Here is a 12,600-nt window from a genome sequence, read left to right on the forward strand (position 1 = left end):
TCTTATGCTGCAAGTCAGTGTAGATGGAATTATCATGCCAGGCAGCTCAGACAAGGTGGGGAGCTACTCACTCATGTCTGGCTTCTGATGGCCCATTTAGGTATAACTAAACATTTCCAGATTTCGCAAGGCCATTTAAGCTGGGCTAAGTTGATTCTGACTTAGAAGGTTATAGCTAGGTGCAGTTGAAGGATACTCCAAAGCTAGTTGATGCTACGCAATTCGAACCCATATTCTGACTTGCACATTCCTATAGAGAAAAGGCTATGGTCTCTATAAATGATGTTTTTAATATTGTTCTTGTAGTTGTTTTTGTTGATGTTCTTGTTAAAGTCTGAAAAACTGTATATTAAACCGAATAATAAATGTACTCTTTGTTTATATAGATATGATATGTGTGATGTAGAAGAAACTCCAGTACTAATTACATTGGGTCTAACATTGTTGGGCTGATATTCTAATAGTTATTTTTTTGTTTAAATGATGACTTTCAGAATCTACGTTATTGTCCCGGTGCTAATGTGCATAACTAATTGTTGAGTTATAGATTGACCCATATTAATTAATTCAATTACCTAAACTGATTAATTAGATTAAATTATATGCAAATCGTGGAGAGACGAACAAATCACCAAATAAATTTGAGTGCAGCAGAAAGTAAATTTGACACAATTATTTGTTAACCAATGGGAAAAACCTCTTACAAGGCAAAAACCATACAGTGTGATTTTCAAATCACCACTTCCAAGAATCACTAATCAAGAATCATGCGGTTACAAGTATAAGGAATCTTACCACTATCTTATACTATCTCAAAGTACCAACTTACAGTTGAACATTCATTCCAATCCCCAATTGGATTTGATTTTGTAAAAACTCCCAGTAACTGTGATTAGACCCTTCTTGTTCTTCAACTCACAATCTCACAGTAATGGTAATTCTTTAAGGGAACTAGGCCTCCAATAATTCTTTTGAGGGAATCAACCTCTTAATCAGGATCTCAATGAGAAACTAATCAATTGCATTAGTATTCAAATAGTTACAGAGTACAATCTGATCAACCTTTATACCTGGTTGTAATTTCTAACAACGTACTTGTCTAACTAAAAACCAAGAGTAACTAACAATTACAGTTGGACTTGACAATTATAGTTCAACTAACTAACAATGTACAAGTGTGCTAATACATCTAGTTACAACAGATTGTACATAGCTCATCAAGTATCTTAACATTGCCTCCCTCTGCTGCGACTTAAATAATGCTCCCAAGTGCAGTATTGTCGCGAAATAATAATTCGGTAAGTCTGAAATCGAATCCACAGGGAAAAAGGAATTAATTGGCAAACCACCAGAGAATAAAACTAAAATAATAAAGTTTAATTGAAGGGATGTAATTTAAATTGAGAGAAAATAACAATATATTAAGGCGCTAAGGTTTAGGGATCCACGCACAACACATCTATTGTAGTCCTAACAATATTTATTTTATAACTCAACTAAAATTCATACGAACGATGATATTAGTCGGATGATTTAACAATGAAAACTCAAGAATTAGTTGTCTAAGATAGTTTCATAAAATTGATTGATTTCAGGCAAACAAAACTAGTGAATTAGTTCACAGGGAATACTAAACATTTAACATGCCCAGAGTCTATAATAAATCAAAGAATTATACAGAAGTAAATACTTTTCTAGATGAGTAAAACAATCAAAAATATAAAAACATAAGCATTAAAACCAATAAATTATTGTTAAGAACATACCAATAAAAGGCTGGGTTTCATCCCTTACCTTAGCAAGGCTTCTAGCAAGCCATAACACAAATAAAACTCTAAAAACTATAAAGAAACTTTTAAGAAAACCTAAATTATGTTCTACGGCCGCTCTCCCCTGAATTTTGTCCTAAAAAGCCTTTAAATATGTCAAGGAATCCTATTATAAGTTAAATTCCCGTTTGGAGAAAATCCTAGGTTTTTAGGCTTGACTTTACTAACGTTTTCAGCCCATTTAATTTCACAATTCGGAATTTCGGTAAACTACAAAGTTGTAGCCCTTTAGTTAACTTTCCAAGTTTCCAACCCAACTTGATTATCTCGATTGGACATCTAAGCCGAAAGTTATGTTTCAAATACTAACTAGTGCATTGGTTGGAATCCTAATCCAAATTGGATTTGGATTTGGTACAAATTTCCTTACTCCAATTGGACTCGAATTTTAAGTGGGTTGGCCTTCTTTGACTTCATCATGACCTTTGTAAAAAGAAAGTCCATTAGCTTTCTTCTTTGCACAAATTCACTTATTTAATTTCATTATCCTACAAAAGACAAATTCACACATTAAAATTCAATTAAGCACAAAATTGATTATTCAGCATTATTCCATAACCAATTATAAAATGCACGAATTAACTCAAAATAAGTATGATAATACTTTCTAATAATGATATAAATATGCAAAATTAAGCTATTATCATTGTCATTTTGTATAAATATGGGCTTCTGTTGGAGAAATCGCTTTCCATGAATATGAGAGAGGTAATATGGGCTGTGAGTTTTGATTTATTACTTGAGCCCGATCCGTATATTGATGTTGAAGATGTTGTTGGCCATGTGAGTCCAATTCATGTATTTGAATAAGATATAAACTTATTTTGGAGTTTAAAGAGAATTACTCAAAAAATCAATAATATGTTGATGTGGCGTGGGTTGCCCATGAAGTAATGCCATGTGGCGTGAAAAAAGAGTCCTCAACACACATATTAGGGACACATGTTATCTTACTATCTTACTATTGGGGGTTGAAGCCTAAAACTCCAAATATATGTAGAGTCAAAAACTTTATCCTAACAAAAAACATTGATGCTAATAAGAACTAAATAACTTTTCAACAAGCCGAACCAATGCACTTCGAGGCTTAAGGCAATAAGTTTAAATAGGTCTTTAAAGAGAGAACAATAAGAATTTGTGCTTTGGTTTGCTTCCTTGAAAATATTTCAAGAGCTGCTACTTTTATATTTATATATTCAAACGTATGTATGTATATAGATAAGATTTGTTTACAAGATAACTGTGAACACCCCATTTTGTTCTGACTTATACTCGTCCTCTCCACCCCTTAAAATGTCCATTTGGTTGGATTGAAAAAAAAAATTGAATAATTTTAGAAAAAAAATTTTCAACGTCTTTTCTTTTTAATCAAACAATTGCTATTTTTCTGCCTTTTTTCCCATTTTAATCAACAATGTGGATTCTTTTATACATACGGTAGCTTTCACCTCTATTTTTTTTTAGAAAGCACTATATATATATAAAATAACAAAAAAAATATATTATAATATTAATAATGTGTTAATTTTTATAATATGTTATTCTTTTAATTTTAATTGACAATAAGTATTTTTTAATGATAGTAAGGAAATTATTTCTTATATTATGTAATAAAGGTACAAGAGTAATTTTATACAAATTATATTTTATATTCTCTTACTTTTCTTTCTTAACAAAATAAATAAATTTCTATCCATCTACTTTTCAACTCCTACATCAAACAACATGAGAGGAAACTTAAATCTCTTCTATCCTTCTATTTTTTCATCATCTCTTCATTTTCTCTTCTATCATTCTACTTTTATATCTACCCAACCAAACAGTCCCTAAGAAGGGTGGGAATGGAAAGATTGAATGGACTGTGAAGGGCGGACTCTTATCTTCGTTTTCAGTTTTTTGTTTTCCACCCAAATTAGTTTGCATTCCAAAAGTTTGCATTCTTTGGAATGCCATGGCAGACTATCTTGCTCATGCTGCTATTACGTCAATTAGTGAGCTTATTAGTGAGCTTATTGGTGAGCTTATTATTGATGAATCAAAAGAAAGAAGAAAATTTCAACTCCAACGCCAGCTGGGATCGCTACAAAGGGAATTGAGGTTGATGCTTGCTGTATTGGACCACATAGAATCGTTGGAACGACCAAACAAAGATATGAATGGCTGGGCACAAAAAGCAAGAATAGTTGTTCGCTCCGTAGAGGATATGATCGACAGTTTCAGTTTCAAAACAGCAAAGACGAGCCGGGCAAAAAAATTGAAGAGATCTGCCTTGTATTTCAATGAAATGTTTCTTGGATACCAGTTGAGTCCCAAGGTAAAGCGTCTCTTGCTAAGTATCAATAATCTGTCTGAAAGAAGTAAAGTCCTTAATATCGGAAATGATGGAGGAGGTGGAGCAAATGAAGATGCGGTAATAGCAAAGACCACTGTAGCTCGATCAACACTTCACAGTGTCTTTTCCAAGTTCAGTTTCGCACTAATCTTGCATCCTTTTAAAGTGCAAATGTTTCCTGCTGCCTTGTTAGCTGTGGATACAGTTGGGATGGTGATACTAAAAGAGCTGAAGTCTCATATAAATAATCTGCGTAGAGTACATAATCAAATCCTCAATGTCAGAAAAGATCAGGGAGGTTCTGAAGAACTTGAGGTCACTATTTCAAGAGAGAAGACCAACACCATCATTTCTTCTTTCTTAAAGCAGATTGATTCCGTGCTAAGAAAAAAAATTCTTTTCTCCCGCCGAGCCACCTCGGAGGTTGAGCAAGTAAGGCAGGATATCAACTGTCTATCTAATCTTCTGAAAGATATGGAAGCCGTTAGAGAGCTAGATGAAAGGGAGAAAGTTTGGATGGAATGGGTGAGGGAAATTTGTCTTCGACCTGCAGATGCTTTCCTCGAGTCTTTCGAAAGCGAAAGAGAGCAGCAGACAAAGAGTTGGGCCGCAAAACTCCAAGCTCCTGCTTTTTATAATGGAGATTTAGTGCTCAGAAAGAAGATGATAGAGATCAGGAGCAGGATCCAATATGCATATGGCAGAAGGTGGATATATGGAATGGGAGAATCTGATAAAAAAAGAGAAGGGTTGACGCCATCAACGGGTTTTGAACTTGAGTCAATCTCGCAAGAGTTGAAGCTCATGCATGCCTTATCTAAAGATGCTCAGGGTATGGAAGTTCAAGGTGGGAGAGGGAAGGCCTGGTTGGAGCAAATTGAAGGCCTTGCTCTTGAGGTAGATAATTTCAGTAAGCTCATAATGCAAGAAAAAATGAAGGGACGTTCACCTCTGTCACTTTACAACAAGTTGCGCTCTATAGCAAAGAAGATAGAAGAAATGAGCAGAAAGTTTTATGTTATGTCTGAAAGAAAGATAACTTATGACATCGGGAAATTTGAAGGAAAAAGGGGTCAATATTCTCAGATTCAAGACCTGCAAGGAACCACGGCATCTATCTCTGGTACTACTGCAGAAGATAATGATAATAACTTGGAGGAAGGTCAACCAGGCTCCTCTCAGCTGCACACAAAGACAACAACATGTGAGATTGAAGAAACTGAAAACAGTTCAAAAGTTCAAGACCTGCCAGGAACCCCAGCATCTATGGATACTGTTAGCATTAAAAATGAGGACACACCGAAAATTACAGCTGAACCAAGCCAAATGAATGATTTGAATGCTACCGAACTGCCTACATCTGATACTGTAGGAAGATCTTACGCCAAAGAGCAAGTTGAATCTATCAAAAGAGAGCTGGAGCTGATTAAAGCTTTTCTCGAAGATGTTGAAGCGATTAAAGAACCAGATGCAAGACTCAATTGCTGGGAGGAGGAAATGCGAGAGATTGCTCATGAAGCAGAGGCTATTATTGGCATCTATGAGAACACGAGAGTGGAAAAGAAGAGCATCTGCACTAGGCTTGCATCATTAATCAATAGGGATGCTGATTCCAAGGTTGTGCGGGAGATCTCTATTATCAATGAAAAAATTAGGGAATTTACACACACAAGGATTGCTTATGGCATTGAACATGTTGAAGAGTCCAAGTTGGGGACCCGAAGAAGATATAAGAGAAGCCCTCCATCTCAATCTTCTGAAGAATCTGTTGTTATTGGCTTTGATGACCAAGTAAACGAAATAAAGGAAAGATTATTAGAAGATGATGAACCAAATCGCTGCGTCATTTCAATCGTGGGAATTGAAGGCTTTGGTAAGACAGCTCTTGCAACATTAATCTATAACGATAATGCTGCCAGTTTTGATATCCATGTGTAAACACAAATTTTTCCAATGGTAGAAAATTAAACAATTAAAAAGAAATATGGTTTACAAATAATAATTTGTATTGATGAATAATGAGTACAATCTCTATTTCAATTATTTTACAAAAGAATACCCTCTGATTCTATCTTCATTGAACTTGACTCGAACAAGAAATCTTCTTGACTTTAGTTGAAAGATGGATTGAACGGTCTTCACAACAAATCTCTAGCTTTGAGCTTATTAAAGATTTATTGTTCTTCAAGTCTTTGAATATGAAGGCTTTTAGGTTGAAGTTCTTCGGGGCTTTAGAGGCTTGATCCGTTGAGCTTCAAGGATTTGAGGTTTGTTGAAGATTATGGAGGTTTTTTCAGCTTAATTCCAATAGAACTTCAAAGAACTTATTTGAATGTTCTTTGTGTGTTCTTGAGACAGAATTTCTCCAGAGTTTTGACGTCTTAGAAAAATTCTTCTTCCGAAAATGAGAGGGGATATCCTCTATTTATAGTGATTTCAGAGGATAAGCTCCACTATGAATTAATATGCTTGAAAGTATGTATCAGACTTTTGATTGGTCCAAATTCTTCTTAGAGATAATTATCTCTATTTATCTATTTTGATAAAGATCATATTTTGATAAAGATAATAATCAACAAAGATAAATAATTATCTCTATTTAATTTATTTAATAAAGATAATTATCTACCAATTGTGAATAGAAAATTTATCTTTATTTTATTTATTTATTTATTTTAATAAAGATAATTACCCATAAATTTTGAATAGGAAATTTATCTTTATCTTGTGGGCCAAATGACACATGGCAAATTTTGATATACCAATGTGATGCCAATTTGGATGATACATGTTATCATTTGATTTAATTAATTTAATGACATTAATTCAGAATTTGCCATTAAATTTTGACGTGACATTTTATAATTGGCTTAAAATTTTGACTCCTACACATGATTGGGTTTCCATATCTGAAAAGAATAGTGCTAAAGCTATTCGGGAAGAAATAATGAAAAAAGAACTAAGAGGAAAGAGGTACCTCATAGTTCTGGATAACTTCTCCATGGCTAGAAGCTGGGATGATGTCAAAGACGAATTCCCAGTTGAATCAAATAGAAGCAGAATAGTGATCACTACTCGTGACATGGCTGTACCTCCGCATGCTGACTCGAGAATCTTTCCGTACAAATTGCACTTGCTAAGTACTGATGAGAGTTGGACATTATTTACCAATACCTTTCAGGAGAAAGTCCCCCCAAAACAGGAAAAACTCGTTAAGAGAAATGTTGAGGATTTGTGGTGGTTTGCCACTGGCAATCGTAAATATGGGAAAACTACTGCCGGTCAAAGTTCCAACCGAATCAACCGATACTGAATGGTCAACGATGCTAGATAAGCTCAAAAAAGACACAGAAGATTCAGAAATCTCAGGCGAGGGACCTCGGTCTGAAATCTTAGACAAGGGACCTTGGTCTGAAATCTCAGACAAGGTCAGTAAGGAATTGCCCCTAGAATTGAAAAGATGTCTAGATTATTTCCTATTATTTCCTGAAGGATTTGACATTCCTGCAAGAAGATTAATCGCGCTGTGGGTTGCTGAGGGCCAGGGGTTTTTGAGTCTAGGGAGGGGTGACGATTCTCCTGAACAATTTGCTGAGAGGTATCTGATGGAGTTGATAGATCAGAATATGGTTCAAGTAACAGAGAAGAAGCCAAATGGTAAAGTCAGAACTTGTTGTCTTCCTGTTGCATTAAGGAAACTCTTGTTACAAGCTATGAAAGACAAACTTTTCAAAGGACAAGTCAACACAGCTTCCAAATCATCTTCAAGCCTTCAGCAGAGCCGTTGGATTGTTGATCATTACAATAACACAGAACCCGGCAACACCAGCTTTAATCATATTCATGGTGACAACACTGACATTGCTACTCTGCAAGCCTCTTATAGGAAGTCCCTATCTTTTATGTCCTTTGATTATCGAGAAGGAAGCCAGGCCGGGGATGAGATAGGAAACTTTCTTCAAAGGTGCATTTCCTGCAGGTGCTTCCTATTGCTGCGGGTGCTTGATCTTGAACGTGTTTTCAGACCTCAATTGCCAAAGGTACTGAGTAAGCTGGTTTTGTTAAGGTACCTTGGCTTGAGATGGACTTACCTAGAGTCACTTCCATCATCCATAAGCAACTTTCTGAAACTCCAAACACTAGATGTGAAGCACACTTACATCAGTACTCTCCCTCGTTCTATTTGGAAGATGCAAAGACTGCGGCACTTGTATTTGAGTGAGAGTTATCGCAGTAGATTTGGGCCTCGACCAAGAGGTGTCTCATTAACAGACCTGCAAACTTTATGGGGTGCATTTGTGGATGAGAAAAGTCCAGTAAAGGATGGCTTGGACACATTGATCAATCTTAGAAAATTGGGTGTGGCATACCGGTGCATGTCAAATCAAAAGGATGAAATGTCATCGCAACTGGAAGCAGTGGCTGAATGGATTCAAAAACTAGAACATCTTCAGTCTTTAAGGCTGAAATCACATGATGAAAACAATCAACACATTTAAAGCCTTTTTCAAACCACGAAAAACTCTCCAGTGTATATTTTCATGGAAGGTTAAACCCTCCATCTGTCATCACTGCATTTCCAGAGAACCTTATTGAGATTACATTGTCAGCATCAGATCTAAGTGATGATCCAATGCCAGAGTTAGATAGGCTTCAGAAATTGAGGATTCTTCAGTTATTCTCTGAATCTTATGTGGGGAAGAAAATGTGCTGCCCTAAAAACAGCTTTCCTCAGCTTCGAGTTCTTAAACTATGGAAGCTAGAGAAGCTGGAGGACTGGACTGTATCGGGAGGAGCACTGCCTCGCCTCAGAGATTTAGAGATCAGATCCTGTAAAAAGCTGCGTCAGCTTCCTAATGGATTGCAGAGTGTTGAGACTCTCCAAGAATTGAAACTGTCAAACATGCCTACGGAGTTCATGAATCAGACTGTTGGTATTAAGAGTGGCTATTGGGGAAAAAAAAATTGATATAATTATAGTACGTATTACAGTTTTTAGGACTGAGCCCTGAGGGACCTCCAGTTTTTATTAGTACGTATTCCTTTGCTTTTACCAACAGCATTGAGAACCTTATAACATTAGTCTATTTTCTTACTGTTAACTTGAAAGCTACTAATCTTTTCCAGAATACATACGTGCTAGTCATTGCTCTCTTTTTTTTTTTTTTTTTTTTGATAAGTTACATGATAGTCATTGCTCTTATTAATCAATTACTGAGTTAGTGTTCCATTTCTTTTGTTGTGAAGGAATCAATGCTGCGATTCATTACATATCATAATGGTTGGAAATTGGTCACTGCATCTTAAATCCAGCGACTTCTTTCTGCCTTTTTTTTCAAGTTTCTTGTGTTTCCAGAGGATGACAAACTTCTGCAAAATAAATGTCAGTTATTCTAACTGCTATGAGGGCAGCAGAGATGTAAGGCCAATGCTAATATAAGGAATGGGAAGTTCAGAAACATTGTGGAAGTTGTCAAGCTCAATCCAAGGACACTCTCAGATGTTAGCTCTTCCTTTCATGTGATGATTTATTTCAGGGGTATCACCAGTAATAGGCTTGGATGCAGCTATATCATTCCTTCACCCTCGTGTTTTTTTTTTTTTTTTCCTGTTCTTATTGTTATTTGTTGCTTCTCTTGTTGTTGTTGGAGAGTGGAGATGTGGTGATGGGGGAGGTTTATTTATTTTTATTTTTAAATGTGATTGTTGTGATGTATTCTAAAACCAGTGCTTGTTTCAGAACTTTTTTTTTCTTTCCCGAAAATTCTGCATGTTAGAAATTTTGGACGGGGCCTAATGAATGAGTAAACTCACATGGAGTTGGTCCAATCCATAACCAAGACTAAATTGATATTTCCCTTGGTTTCCTAAAAGTAATCATCCATGAAAAATTCTATAAATAAAGGTAGTATAACCATTGTGTGCGCGTGTGTATGTGTGAGAAATAGAAGAAAAACATTCTCCATCTCTTACTTTCATTTCTATTATCTGAAAAGTGTTTCTAGGCTGTAGATTAGATTAGTGTTTTTTTCTAGAGTCATCATCTTCTTGCGGGGCTACTCAAACTCACAGCTCTCCCTTTACTGTGTAGCTCTGGCTTTCCTGGGTCTCCCAAAAGCTCTCTTTGGTCTTACCCCAAAAAAAGAAGAAAAAAAAGAAGGGGATCTCACACTGCTCATGATGCTGAGATAAAATACAATAAATTTAGAACCTAAACATTTAATGCTAAATGTTTAGAACCTAACAAAGTTGAATACAAAAAGAATTTATAATTGAGAAATGAAATGTGTACAATATTTTCACAACAAATTTTACGTCAAGTTGTTATTAGTCGTAATGGGTAAATAAAAAATTAATTTCAGTTGTAGATTCAAATTAGAACTAATAATAATTTACCACCTATAATTTGGTATGAAAATATTGTAGACGTAATATTACTCTTTTTTTTTTTTTTTTTTTTGAGAATGTACTCTTTAAATTTTAGGCAGAAAAAAAAATAGCCTAAAATGAATTTAACGTAATGTACTATCCATTTAAAATTTTACATCAATGTCCCCCAGTATGGGATTATCTGTTGAAGACAGAGTAAATAAGGAAAGACCACCTAACATATCCGTTGAGGAAATTCAAACATTTGAGAAAATTCATCAACCAAATTAAAAATTCATTCCATGTGACGAGGAAATCAAACACAAAAGGAAAGCAATGGCTATGAGAATAAATATAGATCGAATAATTGAAAAATGAATTCATAATGGTTTCGTTGCATTTTTTAATGTTAATAATTATTTTTGCCTTGATTGACTTCTCCCTGGGGTGGTGTGAAGTCCTTCTACAAGCTCGAAAAGAACTCATCACAATCTATGAAAGGTTTGTAAAGTCCACCATTTCACACTAGCTCTCTTTTCTTGGGCTCGATAATTGACTCGCCCATCTCACTGACAATTCACACTAGCTTTATGATTTGATGTTTGTGACCTATCTATGCTTCTTAAATTCTTTGAACAATAGCAACAACGGTGTCTACTAACCTAGGACTTATTGCATAGACAATTTGCATGATAATTTATTCACCTTCAGGCCATAGAAAAAGAAAACGAAAACTTTCATAGAAAAAATGAGGGAGGGAGAGAGAGATCGAGTTTTTTCTTTTTTCTTTTTTCTTTTTTTTGGGAGGAAAAAAACAAGTCAATCAGTTGGGCCACCCTAGCTCAACATGGACCCGACCCAGCCCAAGAATAACCTGACTGTGAGACGCAACACCTCAACTGAACAGACTCAAACCTGCCCCAAACACCCGAACTGAACTAAACTGAATTGACTCAGCCCTAAAAGTAGTATCAGTATTGGGTCCATATATAATAACTTGTCAACTCAACCAATGTGAAATTTGTTGTGAAAACTGTTATGTTTGTAGCATTACTATTTTTCATTTGTTATTGTTGACGCATTTAGTAGGACTAATATAAGTAAAATTTAGGTATAATTCCTTAAGTGTAGTACATTAAGTTTTTTAATTAAATTCCAACAAATATTTGTATTGTATTTCAATTTTCAACGTCTTTTGGAAAGTATCTCTTTATACTTTCTTTGTCTGGAGTAATAATGATGTTATCTTAAGGCTACGTTTGGTTGGCTAGATTTTGGGGAAAACGGAAAAAAAAAAGAGTGAAAAATAGGAGAGAATATGAGTGGGAGGGTTGTTTGGTTGGGAGGGGAAAGGGGAGAGAAAAATGCTAGTGTCCTATTGTTTTCTCTCTAGGCCCCACCAAAACTCAATCTCCCCAAAATGGGGGGAGAAAATAAGAGTGAAAATGTGGACCAAAACTTTGGACTAAAATGCCCCCTTACCAATGTTTATGTTGTTCAGGTGCTGCCTCTCTTTTTTTTTTTTCTTTTTTTTCTTTTTGTATGTCATTTGCTTCTGTTAATTCTTAGTGACAGGTTTGTTTTGTTTTCTTAGGTGCAATTCGTTTCTTTCTTTTCTTTTTTTTCTTTTTCTTTTTTTCTTTTTTTGGTCTTTTAGGCGTTATCCGTTTTGGTTTTTCTTTTTTTCTTTTTCTTTTTCTTTTTCATTAGTTTTGTTTTTTATTTTTAATAAAAAAATTTGAATTCTTAAATTTTTTTTTTTTTTTTTTTTAAATGAAGTGGTCATCCATGGGTAAGAAACTTAGGATGATGTTGTGGACTTAATCATGGGTTAGAAGTTTCTTGTCACATTGTATTGAACATATTAATCAATGCTAGTAATAGTGTTAAAAATTTATTTTTTAGTATCTTAAAAGACTATTTTATCTACTTTAACACCTCACTTAATAATACACCCTACATCTAATCTCTTATTTTAACATACAACTCATTAAAATAATATAGTAGGTTCCAGTAAGCTAAATTAATAAAATCTTTAATGGTTGAATAAGAGATCTAGAGTTAAATCTC

General features: G+C 34.9%; 1 protein-coding gene across 1 annotated transcript in view; it reads left to right on the plus strand.

The window, feature by feature from the left end:
• The first annotated feature begins 3,846 nt into the window (after positions 1-3,846).
• The window catches only part of LOC126701703 (uncharacterized), an 87,525-nt gene continuing 78,771 nt past the window's right edge, over positions 3,847-12,600 (plus strand). The window contains exons 1-2 of the mRNA XM_050400012.1: positions 3,847-6,034; positions 9,409-9,813. Of these exons, the coding sequence (XP_050255969.1) occupies positions 3,931-6,034; positions 9,409-9,440 (2,136 nt within the window). The 5' untranslated portion in view covers positions 3,847-3,930 and the 3' untranslated portion in view covers positions 9,441-9,813. The remainder of the gene's footprint in view (positions 6,035-9,408; positions 9,814-12,600) is intronic.

The sequence above is a fragment of the Quercus robur genome, chromosome 10 (assembly GCF_932294415.1).
Source record: "Quercus robur chromosome 10, dhQueRobu3.1, whole genome shotgun sequence".
In the NCBI taxonomy this organism is placed as follows: domain Eukaryota; kingdom Viridiplantae; phylum Streptophyta; class Magnoliopsida; order Fagales; family Fagaceae; genus Quercus; species Quercus robur.